This window comes from Homarus americanus, unplaced genomic scaffold (genome assembly GCF_018991925.1).
Source record: "Homarus americanus isolate GMGI-L3 unplaced genomic scaffold, GMGI_Hamer_2.0 scaffold32340, whole genome shotgun sequence".
NCBI classification, from domain to species: domain Eukaryota; kingdom Metazoa; phylum Arthropoda; class Malacostraca; order Decapoda; family Nephropidae; genus Homarus; species Homarus americanus.
Genome location: NW_024747232.1, coordinates 830237 through 852655, shown reverse-complemented (window position 1 = coordinate 852655; position 22419 = coordinate 830237). Strand labels below are relative to the sequence as shown.

General features: G+C 39.2%; 1 protein-coding gene across 1 annotated transcript in view; it reads right to left on the bottom strand.

Moving 5' to 3' along the window:
• Nucleotides 1-13773, bottom strand: part of LOC121879508 (nodal modulator 1-like) — a 44143-nt gene extending 30370 nt beyond the window's left edge. Inside the window, exons 1-4 of the mRNA XM_042386166.1 lie at nucleotides 13608-13773; nucleotides 9419-9518; nucleotides 6379-6507; nucleotides 5810-5989 (exon numbers count right to left, since the gene is read on the bottom strand). Of these exons, the coding sequence (XP_042242100.1) occupies nucleotides 5810-5989; nucleotides 6379-6507; nucleotides 9419-9518; nucleotides 13608-13750 (552 nt within the window). The 5' untranslated portion in view covers nucleotides 13751-13773. The remainder of the gene's footprint in view (nucleotides 1-5809; nucleotides 5990-6378; nucleotides 6508-9418; nucleotides 9519-13607) is intronic.
• Between the last annotated feature and the right edge of the window lie 8646 nt (nucleotides 13774-22419).

Below are 22419 nucleotides of genomic sequence, written 5' to 3'. Positions count from 1 at the left end.
TCCTAAATAATTTTGATAGTAGTGTTTTTTTGAATGTTTGTGTCATTAAGTGGAACCAGAGTGATACTGTGATTTGATTCTTTTAATGCATTTAATTGTTCTTCATAATTCTGATCTCAGGTATAACCTTGTTCCCCAGAGTAGTGGTTAAGTTAGGTTAGGAAGTGTGCATCTGTTGGGGTGCTATAATTTTGTTGAGTGCCCTTAAGGCCTATTCATTGTAGAGTAGTTAATTTCTTATTTTCTAATACCATTTCCTAAGTGACTGATATTATTTTGTGAAAGCCCTTAAGGCCTGTTCATGTGTGCAAGCAACATTTCTTAATACTTCAAATTTATTGTTGCCTGTGTTTCTAATAATTTCTATATCATGTATAACTTTTATTCCCCAGAGTAGTGTTTTAAGTTTAAGTTAAGAGGTGCGCATATTGGTGTACCATTATTTGATTGTGTTTGTAGTGTTGGAGGGAATATAAGTGTCTAAATTTTACAGTGTGTCTCATTCATCCCAGTCACAGACGCTATCCTTCCACGGGTCACGGACAATTCATTTTGTTTAGTAGATTTAAGTGTTCTTGTGCTGGTTCGGGATTTTTCTCAAAGGGGCGCTTCCACTGCCATTGCCATCTATTAATTTTTAATAAATCCCAAGTCAAGTGAGAAATTAAAGTCCAGTAAATTCCGACCGGTTACAAATATATATACAGTAAAAGTAATCAATCATGAAGAATGAATACAGCATTACTATGCACTTACCTTTAATGTAGTCAACTGAATGCACATGGGACCACTAGAAATTTATAATTATACATGGAGACTACATTAACTGGATGAAACAGAGGAGGAGATACGGCTGGGTGGGTCATCAATGTCGCTTTCTTCAGACAGGTTAACATACAGGGGAAACTTGCTTGTTGAAGGTATTGGATCATCTTTAGGGAGTGAAGAGGCAGCACTGGTGGGGCGTGAGGAGACAGCAATGGGGGACTTCTTAAAATATATGTCCAATTTAGACTGCACAGTTTGCTTTTTCTTTACATTGTAAATCTCCCTGTAGCAAGCAAGTGCATCTTGGATCATTCTGTCAACTTTTGCAAAACACTCAACATTTTGATTCATTCTGTCAAACATTTGCATCCCTTTATCAATTGTAGCAAATGCCTCTGCCATTTGTTTCACTGAAATTTTTTTGAGGGGTGCAGGTTCTTCTTCTACATTTTGACTCTCTTCTTCCTCTGCAATTTTCTGTGCTTCCAGTTCAATAAGATCCTCAATACTTAGCTCTTCTGCTACACTTTCAACCAACTGCTCAACATCTTTATTATCAATTTCTAACTCCAGCTGTTTATATCATCCCATGATGCAGCAATGTTCTTTATACATTTCATAATGTTGTACTCCTTCCAAAACTCATTGAGCATTTTCTCACCTTCAGTAGCAGCAACAGCCTGAGCAAAGGTCGTACGTAAATAATTCGCTTTAAAAGCAGCAACAGCACCTTGATCCATGGGTTGGATGATAGAGGTAGTGTTAGGTGGAATGTGGACTACCTTAACATCAGGGTGCAGGTCGTTCAGGTGTGGTGGGTGTCCCGGAGCATTATCCAAAATTAACAAAATCTTGAATGCAATCCATTGTTGCAGACAATACTCCTAAGCTCGTGGAATGAAACAAGTCAGGAACCAATCCTCAAACAATACTAGGGTCATCCATGCTTTCTTATGACTGCGATGAAACACTGGCAGTGTGCGCTTGCTGACATATTTAAAAGCTCTTGGGTTCTCTGAATGATATATCATGAAGGGCTTTATCTTGAAACCAGCTACATTCCCCCCCAACAGTAGTGTGATTCGGTCCTTGAATGCCTTGAATCCCGGCATTATTTTCGTCTCTTTGTGGATGTATGTCCGTTCTGGCATGCGCTTCCATAATAAGTCAGTTTCATCCACATTAAATATTTGCTCAGGCAAATAATTTCCCTCCACGATGACACGATCTAGCTCCTCCTTAAAAGCTTTGGCAGCACCCACATCAGCACTTGCTGCCTCTCCACTCACCTTTACACTATGCAAACTGTAGCGGTTCTTAAACCTTTGAAACCACCCATGACTTGCTGTGAAGGTGTGGTCGCATTCATCTCCTGCCTGCTCCTTCAGGCTTCTGAAAAGGCTTCTTGCCTTAGCCTGTAGGGTTAGAAGGCTTAAGGGTACACGCTTTTGTATCTGGTCTTCCATCCATATCACAAGTAATTTTTCCATCTCATGAATAGGACCTTGTCTTTTTTTCGTTATTATTGTTCCCTTTATAGGTGCTGATCCTTTCACTACCTCATGAGTACTTTCCTTGTCCTTCAAAATTGTCGATATGGTCGAGTGCGAGAAGCCTAGGTCGCGTGAAATGGTTGCTACCGTTTTTCCATTTTCATGGTACATTATTATCTTCATTTTTGTCTCAAAAGAAATTGACTGTCTCCTTTTCTTCTGAGCACCACCAGCACTCTCACTTCTACGCTTGCCAGTCATTCTAAAGCGAATTAGAACGAAAATATTGTCAGTACACAGCACGATCACTATCGACAACAACGACAGCCAAACACCAACTAAGCACTCTACGGTGTGGGTGCTGTAGCCACGAGGCGACGCGCACCAGCCCACGCGACGCTCTCGTACGGGACAGAAACGTTTCAGTCTAGAAAATACACGCGTCATTTGAAAAAATTTTGGTACCGATTGCGGGGGTCGTATGTGTGTGTATTTTGTACTAACAAAAATACACAATAAAGGCACTGATACAGGGTATTAACACTTTTGTATGTTACATGTTGGACAAATAGTAAGCAATTCAAATAGCATACACACCCCTGCCATATACCAAATACTGTATACAGGTAAGTACTGTACTGTACAACTTAACCAGTCAATCAATAAACAGTCTTGGACATTTCCACATTAGACACTCACTCACAAATGTGAACCCTGTAAATGTGAGACTAGGGAATCCGAAGCAACAGGCAGAGATTTAGTAATCTGGTAACAATGTGTATGTGTGTGTGTGTGTGTGTGTGTAATAATAATATATAATAATAATTAACAGTTTATTGAAAGAGCATGGCAGTCAGAAGGCTGAAAATATACAGTTACATAATTTGGGAATGGGTCTCTTGATTTACAAATAATATACAAGTAACATAAGTGTGTGTGTGTGTGTGTGTGTGTGTGTGTGTGTGTGGGGGGGGGTTAGAAGGAGTGTTAAGGGTTGGGGAATGTGCAGGAGGTGTGGGGGTAACCAAGTTGTGTTGTGCATGCAGCTGTCTTGTGCTGTTTCATACAGTATTATGAATAGATGGAGATGGAAGCTGGTGATTATGATTAAGGAAATGGGTTTGAACTTGTATTAAATATAAATATATATATACATGTACATATATATATATATATATACTATGTATATATATATATATATATATATATATATATATATATATATATATATATATATATATATATATATATATATATATATATATATATATATATATATATATATATATATATATATATATATATATATATATATATATATACTGTATATATATATATACACAGTATACAGTAATTAGCGATTTATTAAAACTATTTATTAAAACTATATAATGAGTCCAGTTTTATTTAAACATGTAAACTACCAGGACAATAGCCTCCCCCTCCCCTTACACCTTGCCAGCTCCCTTGCTCCCTCCCTAGTCACCACTGATATGATGTAATGTGAACCAAGTTGGTGGAAGGAAGATGTTATAGTGTGCATTTCAGCTTTGTTAGGTGGTGTGCCCTCCACCCCACTCACACCTCCAGCCACCCATGACAACACTTACCCAGTATTACCACTAACTACCACACATGGTGAACTCAGTATTCCATTATGAATGTAAGCCAAATACAGTACTTGACTTTTGCATAAATAGAGTGTTTGTCATAAGCATATACAGTACAAGCAATTAATGTGGATTAGAAACCTTAAAATTTCAGTGCATATAGAGTATAGTATTTATATGTATTGTGTAATATTCAAATTCATCCCATTTTACCAAGTACCGAGGAATTAGGCTTGCAAAATGTTTTACTGTATACACATATTGATCAGTTGATCGGCATCCATTATTGCCATTAATATTTTCATGGTAAATTCCAGTTTAAGGATAAATACAGTAGTATCTTAGTATCTCTGACAACAAATTGTTTAACAGGTTGAACCTCAATTTATTGGCATCAACGGGACCTGGACCGTGCCGTTAAATCCAATTTGCCATTAAGATTGTTAATCATACAAGTTGTAAAATTACCTGCACGTGAGAACATTTCCCGACCTGCCACCCTTGTTTTACCACAAATAAGAAGGGCCGCTTCACTTGAAAACTTTCTTTGAGTTGTTATTCTATTATCTGCCTTTGTTTTTCTCATGATTTACTTAGTAAGAAGTCAACTGCAAATATGTGGTTATTCAAATAGTCTAGTCATATTAATCCCTATGGTACTGTATTATATATTTTGAAGAAGTCTTTGAAACATGCTATGAATATTTTCTCAACAAATTGTGGATGTATAACCTTGGTTGCTCATCTCCTTGCCTCAAAGCCTGCGATTAGTGTTTTTATATCTCTCCTCCCACGTCCCCACACCCCCATTTTTTGTGGTCACAGGTGGCTTCAATATATCCTATTACTGTTAATATTAATAACAATAAACATGTAAGGATGCTTCCATCACTTACAATGGATAATCTATTTCCTGTCGTATGCAAAATTGGGAGGGGAAGATAACAAAATAGTGGCTCTCCCTTGCTCATTGCCCAACACCACTTCCACGCGTCCACTATTGTCCTGGTGGTTTAGATTAGAGACGACCTATTACACAGGTTTTAACTATTCTCACTAATTACATATCTTTAATACAAGTGCATACCCATATCCTAAAATCTTAATCACCCCCTTCCATCTCCATTTATCCATATGCTTAAACAATACATGGCAACTGCATCACCACAAAACTCAGTGACACCTGCACCTTCACTCCTCAACTCTCTTCCTTCCATACCTTCCACTCACCCTGCCACACACACATTGCTTCCTGATAAATGAATCTCTGTTGCTTCGAATTCCCTAGTCTCACATTAACGGGGCCCACATTTGTGGGCGAGTGTCTAACCATTGCTATGAAGTCAGCCAGGCAGCATCCGAGCTAGGATAGTTGTTAAGGCGAGTGTCGAGGTAGTTGGTGCCCTCAAGAACTGTAATGCAGTGTGTACAATAACTTTGGTAATTTTTGCTCTTTTTATGCTTTTGTTATTGCTGTTTATATGCCTACAATTTTAAGTTTTAACGTTACAGTGTACAGTACAGTAAAGTTACTTTTAAGGGTGAATCTTGTAATCTGAACAGAGGCTAATGTGCATACAGTATTTATCGGAAAAATATATTAAAATTATTCTTTTTTCAATAATAAGGGATTTTAAGAACATACCTAAAGAATAAATGTAAGATTAATGTAAAATATTTCATTACTGGAAATGCATTTCGAATTTATATTATACTGTAGTAATAAAATCTCCTATTTCAAAATTTCTGATGTTTCAAATCCTCTTTTCCCCCCTTTAGTGCAAAATTATTATTTGGCAATTGGTCTTCCCCCAATTCGTCCAATATCCCAAGGGTTTACTGTACTTAAGTATAATCAATAATGCACCATAAACCAGTTATTATGTTGTCACAACCTCTCTCGGTCAGTTTCACAATCAACAGTTTAGAGTGACTAACCTTATCACTGATGAAGCTCCAGGAAGGGTGGGAGGCCACCACCATGTATGTTCCTGAGGACAATGGAGTAAATACATAGGAGCCATCAGTAGTGGTCTGGGTAGTCTGAATTAGGTCCTTCCCTCTGTAGAGAGACACTGTCACTCCCTGGGGGCCAGCATCATTCCCAACACTCACCACCTGTCAAATGTTCAAAACAAGTCAGAAGGGACAATAGAATCATATTACATCATAGTATCTTGCATCAATGGTAGCCTGAATATACTGTGATATTTTCGTGGAGAGAATGAACTACAGCACTTTATGTCTGGCCACACTGGGGGATGGAGATGAACTGAAGAACATAAAACAGCACCCACTCATTAATTCTTCTAGTATGGATCATTTTTCCACCATTGTTTCATGCTCTATACCACAGTGAAAATGAATGTTTTCAATTTTATTGGTGCTGCCTTTTCCCTAAATCAATCAACAATTAACCCTTTGATTGATGACACTACTATTACATATCACACTGAACAATATATGAAGCAATTTTTTCGATATTCAGAGTAAATTACTGTACCCACCTTCCCAATGACTGCAAAACCTTTGAAGTGGAAGTTTATGTCCTGTCCTTGGCTGCAGGCATCAGTCTCCCCATTAATATTCAATGATACTTCTTCTGGTTCAAAACTCCAACCAGGTGGGGGAGAAACCTGTTCAGAACATTAACAAGAATGGTTATAATTCTACTAAAACACTTGCAATATTGCAGAAAAAAGATTCAAAAAATCATACTCTCAAATTCTCTAGACCAGAACATCCAAGATTACCACCAGAATTGTGTTTACTGTGTGTTGTCATGGCCCATACCAGTTTAGTCACTGTTATCCCTGTCTGAACATGTGGCAGTAAAGCTCCATACTCTTCAAAAGAGTTGAAGAGTTGACAGCTTGTACACAGTTACAGCAAGCAAAGTTTTCTTGGTATCAAAATGTTGCCATAACCATGATGTTTTCATATGTGAGTATCCTTTGCTAGTTTAAAGTGTAAATAATAAATAGAAAACAATAATCAAAACCATTTTTTCCCCCCAAAATTTAAAATGTTGCAAACCTTTCTCTGGCAGGAGTGTACCAGAGTAATATAACTAGTGAAAAATATTAGAAACAAGTTTATCTTGAAAATTTTGAAACCATCTGAGGTGCTTGATATATCCTATATACAGTACCAGAAAATGTGCCTTGGGGTAACCTTGGACAGCTCAAAAATGACGTGGGAGGCACAATCCAAATATTATTCACACATATTTGCAAGATTGGATGATATAAAACTCGTACAGTAGTGACATTATGCATAGTACTGCTAACAAAATAATGATAGAACTAATGTATTAGAAATAAGTCCCAAACAACCAAATACAGGACTGTACTGTACAGTACTGTATATTGCACTTGCCATTATTGGCTAACTTTAATAGGTTTGTGCACTAGTGATCAAAATAATATCAATGAAGGTGTACCATTATCTCAGCCAATATAATGTGAAAAGATCAAACAAATTCATCAGGAATTAAAATTAATAAGTCTTATGATTTCCCTGTGCAGTGGTCCCTCGGTTAACAAACGCCTCGGTTAACGAATTACCTTCCATAAGAATCTTCATTTCGGTTAACGAACAAAAATACGGTTAACGAAATTCTTACGAAAATGTTTTGATATGCTTTGGCTTGCTCACCAGCTGGAAGAATAGTCCGCCAATACAGAAATCGGTTCTAGGGCTTACATTCGTTAAAATTGGAGTAAATATCAAAAAAGGTTGTACTATTCAAGTTTTATATTAAATTTTTTAGTCATTTTAACACTTATTTAACATAATTGCAGTACAGGGAACTAGTTTTTGGTGCGCCCATCAGCCACTTCACTCACCCACCAAGGCCGCAGTTTGTATCTCTATTCAGTGGAGGAAACATCTTGCTTGTGCATCTCTTGAACACAGAGTATTTTTACGTTTTTACAGTACAATTATTGATCATTCTGAAATTGATTTAACATATTGACAATATATAGTGCAGTGCAGTGTTGATTTAAAGAAAATGATCTTGAATTACACCAGGTGAACTTAAAATTTTATGGGTGAAATGACGGCATCAAGCATGGGGTGATTTCTCTTCCACCCCTACTTCCTTCTCTTCTCCCTTCTCCTCCACCCCACTTCTAATTCCCATCATCATCATCATCAACCAGGAGCCTTCTACATACACACCCCAAAGTAAGTGTACTTTACTGCATTTTTTTTTTTTACTTTGTATGTAATTTTCGGTGAGCTGGAACCAATTACCCAAAATCCCATTGAAACAATGGTTTCGGTTAATGAACGACCTTCTTGAACGAATTGTGTTCGTTAACCGAGGGACCACTGTACTGTCATGGCAATCACTATCTCAAAAATCTTGCTGAGAAACTCACTGTTGAGGGTATGATATACAGTACTGAGGCCAAAGTCTGTAACTCATATTCCTATTCTGTGAAAATACAAAATCTTCATACTGCTTGGTTCCACAGATGTCTTAAGAAGTCACTTGGTCACATTTCTGCTATATATAAAGTACAGTAGTTGCACCTTTAATTGTTCACCCAAACCTCTATTATCTAATACAGGTATCCCTCGTTATATGAACGTTTACTCTATGAATATTTGCTTACACGAATAACGTACATGGATTTTATTTTTACACCTTTCTCATTACACGAAAGCTATTCTCACTTCCCTATATGAATAGGGTCCTTTATGGTAATGCATCATATTTATTCGTACAGGTATAAATTTTTTCATGTGTTGGGTACAGTACTGCAGTTAGATATTAAATTAACGTAACGTGGTACTAAATTACATTAGTTAGGTACTAAATTACAGTATTTAGGTACTAAATTATGATAGTTAGGTACTAAATTACTATTATAGTTAGGTACTAGTTTACAGAAGTTAGGTAGGATATTGTTTGTAAACCTATTCATTTTTGAGGTATAATATTGGGGTTTTCTTGTTATTGGGGAACCTAACCCTTTTTTCCCCAATATTTTACTGCATGTTACTCACTATACAAATATTCACTGATGAATGATTCTCAAGGAACCTAACCCATTCGTATAGCAAGGGATACTTGTACAGTTCTTGTTGTGTGATGATTTTGTTCATAAAAGTTGATTTTAGTTGACCAAATAAGATTTACTGGTGAAGAAATTAAGAACTCACCTTTTTTAGAATTGAAAATTTATTGTACAGTTATTTGAATACATTTTCCTTCTCTTCATCACTGTCAGAATGTTGCAAATCCACATTAAAAAAAAAAAAATCTGTCATTACATATTGTAACTTATGACCTGAGAGGAAATTAATTAGAAACGGTTAGGGTGCTAGTACGCTAACAAAGACTTTTGATTCATATTACGTACAGTATTTCATGTCCATTCCTAGACAGGCTAATCCTCAGGTGATCCTAAAAATTTGTACAACATTAGGCATTAGCTATTTAAAAAATATCAGTAAGATCAACTTACAAGAATCACATGACTTTATTCTTTTACCAATAATAACATATAAAAATTACTTGAACAGCCAATTTACCTTAATTACATACTGGCCCTTGTCATATAAGGGCATGAAGTAATAGCCATTGTTTGGTGCACATTCCGTTTCATACTTCAGGTTGCCTTGTTTGGTGTAGCTGAAATATTAAATGACCACAATTATTTGCTGTTATAGAAAAGTGTAAAACAATTTATACAAATTATTATCAGAAGCCTTTGATACTCTCAAGACAAACTGCAGTAAAGTGAAAATGGGTCCAGTGCCAGATGTCCCGTGAGGGGCTGTGTAGATAAAGGATACTGTAGACTAAGCCTTTTTTCAGAACACAAAGAGGCAGAGTGATTGCCACTACAGTCAGCTGTTTTCACTTCTCCAACTGTAAAATCTGGTATCCATGCACAACTGGGTGGTCTGGGGTTGCCCTAGATGGAAACTGAAGTTATACATTATCTGTCCATCTAAATATGAATAACCAAAGAAATCTACTTAACCTTACCTAACTTCCTACCTGAGGGGAGGGGTTTACCCCCCTTCCCCCAACCATATACTACTGGATATTAAAAAAGTATTTATTTTGATATCTGGTACCAACGAAAGCAACTTCCTTGAAGCATCGTGGTGCAATTTTACATTTTTTGTGGCAGATTTTTCAGAGGAGTATTTACGGTATATAAATAATTTCTTCACATACAGTAGACATGATTTGGTTACTTTGTAATTTTGACCAATTACAGAATTTTTATTAGAAAATGTGTTTTTCTGACAGTTCAGACAATTCCAAGACACTTTTCTTCTATGACGTTTCCCTTGCAAATGACTTATACTATATGCCCGGGGATCCTGGGGACAGAGCCCCCTGTTAGGTTAGGATAATTTTAGGTAATTTACGAAGGAAATGTCATAGAAGAAAGGTGTCTTTGAACTGTCTGAACTATCGGAGAAACAAATATTTTCTAAAATTAATTCCGTGGTTAGTCGAAACTACAAAATTTACCATTAATTTTAGTGTCATATGATCAGTTTTTCACTGTGTTTTACCCTGAAATTTCCCTCATCCTTCATACCCTATCCACTACAAGTGATTTATGATAATTATAGATAGATAACCCCCCCCCCCCAAAAAAAAAAAATATTGGTTAATATTGACGACTAACTTACCAATGCATAATTTGTTTTGATGTTTATTTTCTTACCCTTTTCATCAGTGAGTTCAGTTATGATACTAATTTCTTGTGCAAATGTTTTGTTTGGTAGATAATTAGGCACCTAGGCACGCATTACTTTGTCTTCTCGGCGGTAATGCAGTGGTGACGTCTCTTCCCAGAATGCAAACAGCCAATCATATAGGCACATTTGAAAACACTCCACTGCCACGGGTTGGTTCAATGCCGATGCTCAGTGTATGTTTATGAGCTGTTCGGTAAGGGCGGCTGCTATCACGTCCACAAAAAACATAAAATTATACCATATCTTAGCAAATTCTTTCGGCTCAACATAGGGGGGTGGTCTGGGGAGGGGGGTGTCTGGGGAGGGGAGGGGGGTGTCTGGGGAGGGGAGGGGGGTGTCTGGGGAGGGGAAGAGGTTAGGTTGGTGAGGTGTTCTAACAAAGCTTCTGCCGCTTGCTTTTCATATCAACTAAGGTTAGGTTAGATTTAATTTAGAAATAACCGCCTTTTAACACATTTGCACAAACAATGACAGTGTCCACTGTAAAACCCATTGAAATTATGGCATTTTTATAATCATTTTCTATGAAAAATTGGCCTCGGGTCACTTGTCAATAATTAACAAAATACTTATTATTAAAATAAAAAGTTGAGGTCAATTTATGATAGTAGCCAGGTTTCGATTTTCCATAAAAATTACGTTTTTCTTATGGTTCTTGTTGTGATTCGAAGAAATCTGACCTGACCTAACCAAAACCTGGCTACTGTCCTAAATTGACCAAAGTTGTTGCCTCTTTTAAAATATTTACTATAATGATAAGAACATCTGTAGAAAAAAATGAACGATATCGAGCAACTCCTGTTGGTGATGGTATTCACAAGACAATACCCAAAAGACACTGATACCACCACTATGAAATTAAAACCATATACCTTGGCTGCCTCACAATTGTGCAGTACATCACAACCAGTGGCACAATTTTTCAAGAACTTCCTTATCCTCCACTGCATGTATTGCATTATGTTTATTATTTGGGGAAGGATTTGGGGTAAAATTGCAGATTACAGCAACCAAAGAATCCGATAAAAAAAAAATATGTTTTTCTGATGTTTTTTGATGTGATTGGTTCAAATCTGACATTCGTTTTTATCAGAACTCACTCATTTTGGATTCCCCCCCCCCCTTTAATAGTTCTATCGGTTGTGTGTTCTGAATTTCCGGTACTTTGTGCTAGCTAACTTATACAATATAACCAAACAAAACCTTACCTAGCACCCTAGCCGGGGGCTCTGCCCCGAACCCTCAGTGACCCTAGCCAAGGGCTTTGTCCCCGGACCCCCAAATGCTATGTATTAACCCAGAGTCGCGTGGTCAGCCTCCACAAGAATATAAATAGCCGTTACAGTATTTCTTACCATACTCTGAGTCAGGGACCAGAACGTGTTGTGGGTTCCTCTGTTCTCTAAAGGTTTCTTATTTTTAAAATGAAATAATACAATACACTTCCAATAATCAAAATCGCACCCCAACACATAATGGCTCCATGCTGCAACTGATTAAAAATGTCGCACATCCTACCACCCACGCAGAATATCGAACGCTAATTGGTTGAATCAAATGCTGTGATATTTTATTGGATTTGATTGGCTGCCCCCCCACTCCGCGTGACTCGAAACCCTCCCTCCCGCACATGCGCGGGTGTTAAGTGAACGTACGAACACACAATTTGAGCAACAGCATAGGGGCAACAGGTACTCTGATTTTATTTATTTTTGAATTCAATAACTTCCTTATTATCAATTTGCGACGGAAGTGTAATATAAGAAAATTATCACAGAAAAAAAAAGTTCTTTCAATTAAGTGTAGTGAATTTCCGGAATTCTGTGGTTGCTGCATACTGAAATATTACCGGATTTTTGGTATTATTATTGTTTCGGTCATGCAGCGAATTTTAGAATTTTAAAAATAGGTTAGGCTGAAATTATGTTTTTCTGATGGTTTTAGATGTGTTTTGAACGATTCTGACCTATTTCCAAATAGATGCATGACAGAAACGATAATTTTACAGGATTTTTTCATAGGAACATATCTCAATTTTTATATTGGGAGTCCCAACCCTACAAATTACCAAATGGAAGTCTGGGTTTACCAGCTCTTTTTATGAAACCTTAGATGAATGTACTTATTTTATGTATACCAAAATTGAGTAAAATTGCAGTTTTGGCCAATCTGCTCTAGTAGTTTAGAAATCAGTTTTGGTTAAAGTGTAGATTAATGCTGCCAAAGATTCTAGCAAGAACACACTGCTTTTCCACCATAATTTTTGTTGTTAATTGATGTGACAGTGTTCTCTTTTGGGGAAGTGTTTCTTTTTTATAATTTATACTATAATACTGTCGGCGAGCCATGGGAGGGGGAGTGCGTAGTGCGCGGATCATCTGAATTACATTACCATGCTATATAATACATGACCCAACTCTGAAAAAATAGCGTTTCCCCAATAGGAGAATACGTTACATTAGGTTAAATAAGGATAAGTTAAATACTGACAACATTATTTAACCACTCGCGGGGGGGCCGAGGGCCGCGAAGTCCCTGCCCTCCGGTTAAGGTATTAGGTTAAATAAGGAAAAGATTAGTTTTTTGTTTTTACCCCAGAAAAAACTATCTCCAATAAAAAAAAGCAGCAAAATTCATGCAGGAAAAAATTGTTTTTGCTGGCAAAATCGCTCGCAGCACTAAAGTAAACATTTACCGTTATTCCTCTCCCCCCTCCCCCCCAAAAGAGTATTTAGAACTTTAAAATCCATTTGACATTATTATTCTTTGTCCCCTGGTTGGAATGGGGTTAGAAATACTCCAAATAAGGAGATATTAAGGTTGGAGATGGTTAAAAACAGTCGACCGCGTACTGGCCGAAACTGGAATACCCAAAATTGTCTATGTACAAGATGAGCAAGAGTAAACTTCCAAAATGATTTTAGTAATAAAGACCAATCTTACTCAATAAACCGAGGGGCACGTATCACTATAATAACTAAAGCAAGATAATACTTACAGTTTTATCCCAACTTGAGAGTAGTTGATCTCTACATCACTTCTGACATAACCTCCACATCCTAAGACATCATTCGAGAAAGAACATTGGGGGAAATGTGCTATAAATAACCAAATAAAGAGGAGTGACCACTGCCCAGACATCCTCACACCGGTAGCAGACGACATCAACACAACAATCAGGGTTGCCAACTCGGATTTTCAAATGTCGCTAGGCTGGTACCTAAATGTCGCTAAATCTTCCATGGAAAGTCGCTAGCTATTATTCCCTCCCTTCAGTATAAAAAAATGCATTATGTAAAAATAAAAATATTATTTTTTTTAAAGTTTAATGTGCACACTTACCTATTATTCAATAGTAATTGCATCCCAGTCCTCTTCGTAGTCGTCGGCAGTGTGAACAACTGTAGAGCTGGAAGCATGTGAAGTGCTTGGTTCAGGTTCTCTTGTAACTGTATGCCTCCACAGTCCCTATCTTTCGTAAAATATCACTAGGAAGTTCATAACTTGCACAACAGGTGTTCTGTCTTTTTAACCCATACTTTATTGTAAGAATTGCCTTTAATGTCGATAGTTTCATTTTGTTGCGCAATTTTGATTTCACAAAGTTCATATTACTAAATGTGCGCTCTACATCTGCGTTTGAATGCGGAAGAGATAAGGCAGCGAGTGCAATTTCAGCCAGATCATGGTAAGGGTTTTCACCTGTCGCATCTCGGTAATTTGCCACTTCTGACCACAATTTTAGGGTGTTAGATGTTTCTGTCCAGAATGTGTGATGCAGTTTTTTCCACTGGAAATCAATCTTGGTAAGGGTGCTGGACTCTTCTGTAAATAAGTGTGCCAAACCAAGTATATCTGATTTAAAAGGCTTCAAGCATTCATCGGCACTCAGAAAAGAAATAGACTGCAGCACACGAAAGTTGTCAAGTAAGCGTTGACGAAGTTGTTTTATGAGTTCAACCCGTTCAAATGTATTGTCCCTGTAACCCCGTTGCTATATATTATGGCTCGAAATTAGGAAAACTGAGTTTTCATGGACAGTCCAAAAGTATCCAGAAAGTCGCTAGATTTCTGTGGATATCTCTAGATTTGGGACAACTCGCAAATCGCTCTAAAATGTCGCTAGAAAAAAACAAAAAGCTCTAGATCTAGGTACAAAGTCGCTAAGTTGGCAACTCTGTCTACAACCAGGGAGGAAGGTTCAGTGGCGTCTGGATCCTGGACCTCAGTAACGATTTGCTTTATCAATTTCTTAGTTTTTCGGTCTGTTCTTTTTAATTTTCTCATGGCCATCATTGTCAAGTGTTGATACAGGAATAAACCGGAATACCCGTCATGATGTCAAGATCAAAATAATAATAACTGCTACTTTTAAAATAAATGAAGCAAGACAGTCCTGGACGTCACTGAAAATTACACGAAGCTACTGTAGACACAAAGTTTAATTAGAGTTCAGCTAAACATTCACGAGGTCACTGAAAATTACACAAAACCATAAACTCACGGATGTCACTGAAAAGAACGCAAAACTAGACATGGCCAATAATTGGACCTTGACTATTGCTAGGGTAAATCTGCACATTCACCTCCCACTCTGTTAGAAAGTCAAAAATATATATTTTTAGTGTATTTGTGTGTTTAGACCGAATATGGCTGGGTTTTTTATCTATTTTTTTTCGTGGGACGATTTTCGAAAAACAAAATGGCTAAGCGAATAAAAAGTACACCAAAATACACTAGAAAAACATAAACCTAACCTAACCTAACTGACTCTCACCATATGATGGAATTGTAGTGGATTTCTCCCCTACAAACGCTGTTTGTCGCTGAGCAGCCGATCCCGTGAATTCCCGTGTATGCCTCGTGGTCTAGGTCAACCAGCGCCGCCTTACATGACGGAGGTCAACTATTAAGCCACGTCTACCTCCGCTATATAAGACCTGACCTCGTGGTGACCACCCTCTCTCTCTACCTACACCAACCAGCAAGCAACACCACCTCCTCCGCCGCTGCCTGGCGGCCCTCGCTCCCGCAGGCGAGCATGGCGACCCACAAGCTGGTCCTCCTCTGGACACCCTCACCAACCAGCTCTCTCTACTCAACGCTTGTTACCATGCTGCCTACCCAGCACCAAGCTGCATTGTACATCCAATACAACATGTATACAGAGAGCACATTGTGAGTTTCTTCTCTCCATCCCATCCTGAGTGTGAACCCAAAAACATCATTACCCCACAGAATCACCTATTTCTTACCTTATTGGCCTGGTTCTTGTTCGTCGTTGGATTCTGAGATTCTTACACAACGCCACATATGTTGGTCTTTGCGATATTTACATTGTCTTGTACTTAGGACACTTTACTGAGGTTGGAAGAACACCATGTGATCGAAAAAAATGCTATAGTGTCTTCTTTATTTTTTCCCAAGAACTCGCAATCAGCTCCATATAATTTACAGTAAGTGACACCCATCACAGACTTCCATGGTGGGAAATGAATATGAATTTCGAAATATGAGACCCAAAATAAAAATCGATTGTGATTGGTCCTAAAATACCGCGAATTAAGCCCCAAATTATTTTAATTGGTTGCAAAAAAAAAAACCGCTTTTGATTGGTCGCTTGAAGTGTACGGGAACGCATGCCCGTGATGATTTATGAAGGAGACAGCAGTGTGGGAGGTGAGGTAGGCGATAATGGCGGAAGATTAATGAAAGAAAATAGAGACAATATTGGATGTGCTATCTCTGTTATTATACATTTACAACGGTAATGTAATAGATGAAAATGATCTTATAATTAGATGTCTTATTAGAATATTATAATAGATCAGTGGTAGGAATGTGGAATGTGAAAACGCAATAATACCATTGCTAGTTTGGCGGACAATTTCGGTCTCAGTTTGCTGAATATTTGATGCTTAATGCAATGGAGGGCACTACTCAGTCGAGTGCCCTTAACTGGAGCTGGCGGACGCTCGCCCTACAAGGGGTCATAGCTCAAGGTTGAAGAAGCCGCAAGCCCAGAAAACTGTGAGGGTAACTTTTTCGGAATGAAAGTTATGAACTCTTGGAACAATCTGGGTGGCAGGTAGAGCGGGTGGGGGTGTCCCGCTGTCCCCTGTCTCTGTGCTGGCACTCTTGCTCCCACTACCCTTCCCTTGTATATAAACCGTGTGTGTCCGTCCCTCTTCCTTTGCAACTCCAGCCTCCTCTGCTTCAAGCTCTGTAGAAGTTTTTTTGTGCTGTTCCCTATGCATTACTGTGTGATCTGGGTGTATGAATATATTCCGAAATGCATCCTTTTTATACTTTTATCCTCTTCACCACTGATCGGCTCGTCAGCCGCTTGGGCGATCGGTCACGTCTCTGATTACTTTTCCTTTTCATTTATCCTCTTCACCAAAAGATCGGCTCGCTAGCCGCCCGGGCGATCGGTCACGTCTCTGTCACGCACTGTTGGCAAATATTGGGAATGCACCGGCTCCTGAATGTACCTGAACCCGCTCCAGTGTTGGTCAAGTCTTGTCTTGAAAGAGCTCGCACTCGGTGCCGTCACAACACTCTCTGGTAGATTGTTCCAAGAGTTTACAACCCTCACTCTGAAAAAGTTTGCCCTCACAGTTTTCTGGACTTGCGGCTTCTTCAGTCTTGAGCTGTGATCCCTTGTGGGGCGAGCGTCCACCAGCTCCAAGTAAGTACACTTGACTGAGTAGTGCCCCCTGAGATGCTTATACACCTCAACTAGGTCACCCCTTGCCCGTCTGTAATATACTAAGCTAAGCAAGTTCAGGCGCTCCAATCTCTCAGGGTAGCTGAGGTGCCGAAGTGCAGGCACCAGTCTGGTGGCCCTCCTTTAAACATTTTCAACCAACTGACAGTCCCTAGCATATCCCGGGGACCAGACGGCGTGACAGTACTCTAGATGGGGAAGCACTTCACTCTTGAAGATCGTTACGAGGACGGACCGTCTAGATATCTGAACGACCTTCTTATAAGACCCAATAATTTATTTGCCTGGTTTACCTTCTTCTCGCAATGGCCCGAGAACTTCAGCTCATTGTCAACATACACACCTAGGTCCTTCTCACATTCAGTCTCAATTAGTGCAGTTTCTTCATCCCGTTGGGACATATGATACGCCTCCTTACCGTTGGTATGCCCCAGGTGCATCCTCTTACACTTCGTAACATTGAATCTCAGCAGCCATTCCTTCGACCCTTCCTGGAGCCCACAGAGGTCCTTCTGCAGCTCTTCACAGTCAGCTTGGTTCCTAATTTCCCGAAATAACTTAGCGTCATCGGCAAACATTTGTATGGAGGAGTGCACAACGTCAGGCATGTCATTTATGAAGTTTGCCTAGCTTATACTACAGACGGGCAAGGGGGAACCTAGTTGAGGTGTATAAGCATCTCAGGGGGTACTACTCAATTGAGTGTCCTTACTTGGAGCTGGCGGACGCTCGCCCCACAAGGGGTCACAGCTCAAGATTGAAGAAGCCGCAAGTCCAGAAAAATGTGAGGGCAAACTTTTTCGGAGTGAGGGTTGTAAACTCTTGGAACAATCTACCAGAGAGTGTTGTGACGGCACCGAGTGTGAGCTCTTTCAAGGCAAGGCTTGACCAACACTGGAGCGGGTTCAGGTACATTCAGGAGCCGGTGCATGCCCAGTATTTGCCAACAGTGCGTGACAGAAACGTGACCGATCGCCCGGGCGGGTAGCGAGCCGATCTTTTGGTGAAGAAGATAAATGAAAAGGAAAAGTAATCAGTGACCGATCGCCCAAGTGGCTAACAAGCCGATCAGTGGCGAAGAGGATAAAAGTAAAAAAAGTAAAAGGTTTAAAAAAATTGTAACAAAATGTGCATATATTTCCCCATTTTGTAATGAAAAAAGTAATAAACAATACATATACATGGTATTTTCAATTAATCATTATGATTTTTAAACCGAATCAAATTTTCATTTGGCTCGTATGAAACACATCCTTTTTTGTTTGTGAACCATTTCAGATGAAATATTAGAGATGTTAAAGTCTGTAAAAATAATATTTCTTTACTTAGTTTTACCTTAATCCTCTTCGCCATTGATCGGCTTGTTAGCCGCCTGGGCGATCAGTCACATCTCTGATTACTTTTTCCTTTTCATTTATCCTCTTCACAAAGATCGGCGCTAGCCGCCTGGGCGATCGGCATGCACTGCTCCTGAATGTACCTGAACTGTTTTGGTCAGATTCACCTTGGAAAAGATTCTTTGTACATCAACATTTGATGTGGGCAAAGACAATATCTTCAGAGCAAAGTATGGCAGCTCACAGAAATATGGTTCACCAAAATCATCTTTCATACTTGACATTTCCTTGTAGAATAGCTCTGTGTTTCTTTGATTTTTCATATAGTATGGAAATCTTATGTTGTCAATGGTTCTCCACTCATTATCCAACTGCTGTTTGTTCGTGGGAGATATTCTAGGGAAAGCGTTCATTAAAGGTAACATTGAAGGCATTGTCACTCTCGACTGCTTATTTAAAAAAACTTCTACTGAAAATACAGAACACATCTGTATAGGCTCGTAAACAAGTGGAAACCTTTTTTTTTATTTCTTTGCAAGATATAATCATAAATTGCCTGCACCTATTCATCACATCTTCTATCATGTCTTTCCTGTCCCTATACTCTTCAGACTGGAGGAGACCAGGAACTTCTATCCCAAGATATATCTGATTAAGGGGGAGGAATTCTGTGTTGTCTTCAGGATCTATATTTGCTGTATTTGAGATCCTGTTCACTCCATCTCTCTTCATGTAACTCCACAATACATCATGGTAAAGATCACTGCATCTTTTATGCAATACTTGTATTGAAGGTTCTTGACGTTGGAAAAAAGTTTACAAGTAAGTTGTAGGGTTTCGTGATATAATGTTGTCTAGCACTCAGGATGGATGGAAACTCTAAGGTGGTGGTTTTCTTATATAATATAAGTTATATGGTAGACAGTCTGGTGCTGGAGATGCCGTGTGGTGAGCTGCTCAGTAGACACGTTCGGTGAGTAGCGTGTTGAAGGAGGTAGATGTGCAGGAGCTTCGTTAGAGAAGATGTTGCCTGTTACTGGCCTCCTGGTTGAATGAAAGCTGGACAGCGAGGAGCTTGCTTGGAGGAGGTGTTGCGTGTTCAGGAACATAGAGTAGAATAAGAGAGCTGGTTGGTGAGGACGCTCAGAGAAGGACAGCTGGTGGGTCGCCATGCTTTGGAGGAGGCGGGCCAGCCAGCAGCGGCGGAGGAGGTGTTGCGTGTTCAAGAAGAGAGGCCAGAATGAATCTCAATGGAGAGACAGAGCTTATATACACAGCCGCCGGAAGTAAACCGTGGGAAGTCGCCGGTTTCTCGACCTGTTGCTAGGATACGGTAGCAGCTGGTGGCTAGTTGCTAGGATACTGTGGCATCTGGTGACGCCCCCCCCTCCCCACTGGGCCGCTCGTTTGGTTGCTAGGGAAGACGTAGCAGGTGGCTGGTTGCTAGGATACTGTGGCATTGGAATGCGGCTACGCAGTTGTAGGGGAGACGTCCACTACAAAGTTATTAAACTTTGGCAAAATTTAGTTGAGAAAATGGAAGTATAGGCATATGGATGGATCATTTAAGCTTTCTAGAATAGATGAAATTGTGTGAAATTTTTCCTCACTACTACAGTCATGAACCGGTTAATGTCCTAGATACGTTCTTGGAAACGTGATGTTAACCGAAATGGACGTTGTCCGAAATTACATAAACCTATTGGATTTATTCTAATGGGGGTTCCAGGCACCAACCCCAAGTTTCCCATTTTACAACCATTTAGACCCACAAAATATATACTGTATATATAATGTTCTGGTAAATATCATAAATACACATAGGCATGGCTAGGTTTATTATAAAGTGATGAAAAGGATAATGTAAAGTGGGTAGTCCACAAAACATGTAGCTATGTCTCTCTATATTTGAGTGCCCCTTCAAAGAAGTCCGTTTCCTCTCACTTCAGGACGCCTGAGTCGTCCGGTTTCTCTTAATCTTAGAGTGCAGTACACCAGAGACTTATTTATTCCTTAATAATGACAGAATTTGAAATTGCATCTGGGGTTGCAATTGTTGAGGCAACTTAGATATGTCTGATTACAGTTGGAATATTCAAGATCCATTGTGAGTGATGTTTAAAGCTTCAACTGTCTTTATGGTTGGTAAAACTTGTCAAGTCTGTCAGTCTGAGTGGCATGTGTGAAGGCCTTGTGTTTGTACAACCGCTAAATATATAAATATATAATGTTATGGTAATTATCAGAAACACACATAGACATGACTAGGATTATTACAAAGTGATGAAAAATATACCATCAATACTGTACAGTGGGTAGTCCACAAAACATGTAGCTATGTCTCTCTATATTTGAGTCGTCCATTTTCTCTTAATCTTAGAGTGCAGTACACCAGATACTTCTTTGTTCCGTAGTAATGCCACAGAATTTGAAATTGCAACCCCAATTACAACTGAAGTTGCAATTGTTGAGACAACTAGATATGTCTGATTACAGCAAATGTGTTATTGTCAATTTGTGGGTGAAAGATTTTATCCTCAATAGATGTAGGTTAACATTACACCTGCAGGCAAATGTTTAAAAAAAGCCTAATCAAGGAAACATATTCCTTTAACACATAATATCTGACCAGTATGGGGAGGATCATCGTGTCTCCGTCAGGGGGTCGTGGAGTGGTGGTCCAGCAAGCGTCACGGATTTTTTTTTTTTGGCGGGGGGGGCCACGGACGTATATGCGATCGGACGTTGTTCGGTCGGACGTTAACCGGCGCATGACTGTATATCAAAGCACCTCGGGGAGACCACGATTGACAGGCAAAGAGGACACTGAACGGGCTATTGAGATTGTGTATGACTTGTGTTCATAAATACAGCTCCTCCCCGACTTACGACCACCCGGACACATGACCGCCTCAGACGTACCAAAATTTTGTCAAATTACGTATTTTCGAGTCCCAACGTCAGTGATTGCGCTGTGTACTGACAAAATTTTCGTTTGTAATTCACTTTAAAATGGCTGGCAAGCTAAAAAGTGAGAGTTTTGTGGTGCTGATTAGAAAAAGTGACACCCATTTCAGATTTTCTAAGTATTATTTAAGCACTTTCGACTTACGACCTGGATTTTGGTCCCTAACCCTGTCGTAAGTCGGGGAGGAGCTGTATTAAAAAGAAAGGCGATTTCCACCCCCATATTCAATATTTCTCCTCATATCAGTGCTATTAAAAATATCTAATTACCATTGTTTGAAACCTGAACAACAACCTGTAAAAATGATAAATCAGGAAATGGATGGCACATTAAATAATCATAAAAAAAGGGTCCTCGCTATTACTCTTTAAACATGTAAACCCAAGATGATAGTGAACAAAAACTTACATCCATCCATTCTTTCTTTCATGACTTTCCCTGCCTTCCTCAGTCCCCTCCCCTCTCTGAAGAAAAATTTGCATCACATACCAACCCCCCAACAAATAGTACTTCTTACAAGTCGACCACCCCTCGGGAGATTCTGTGCTCCAAGTGTGCAGCATTACAATTCTGTGATGTGGCTTAGAAATAAAGAATATACAGTACTGTAAAACTACAAAATAAGAAAAATGATGAGCTTGGGTGTGCATGTGTGGGAAGTGGTCGTATTTATTGAGGCACCCAGCTGTAACTGGCCAGTCACACTTTCCCTCTTCACTATGTGACCTCACGACACACAGACATCAGCCATACACGTCTTTTGAGTCAGTTTGGT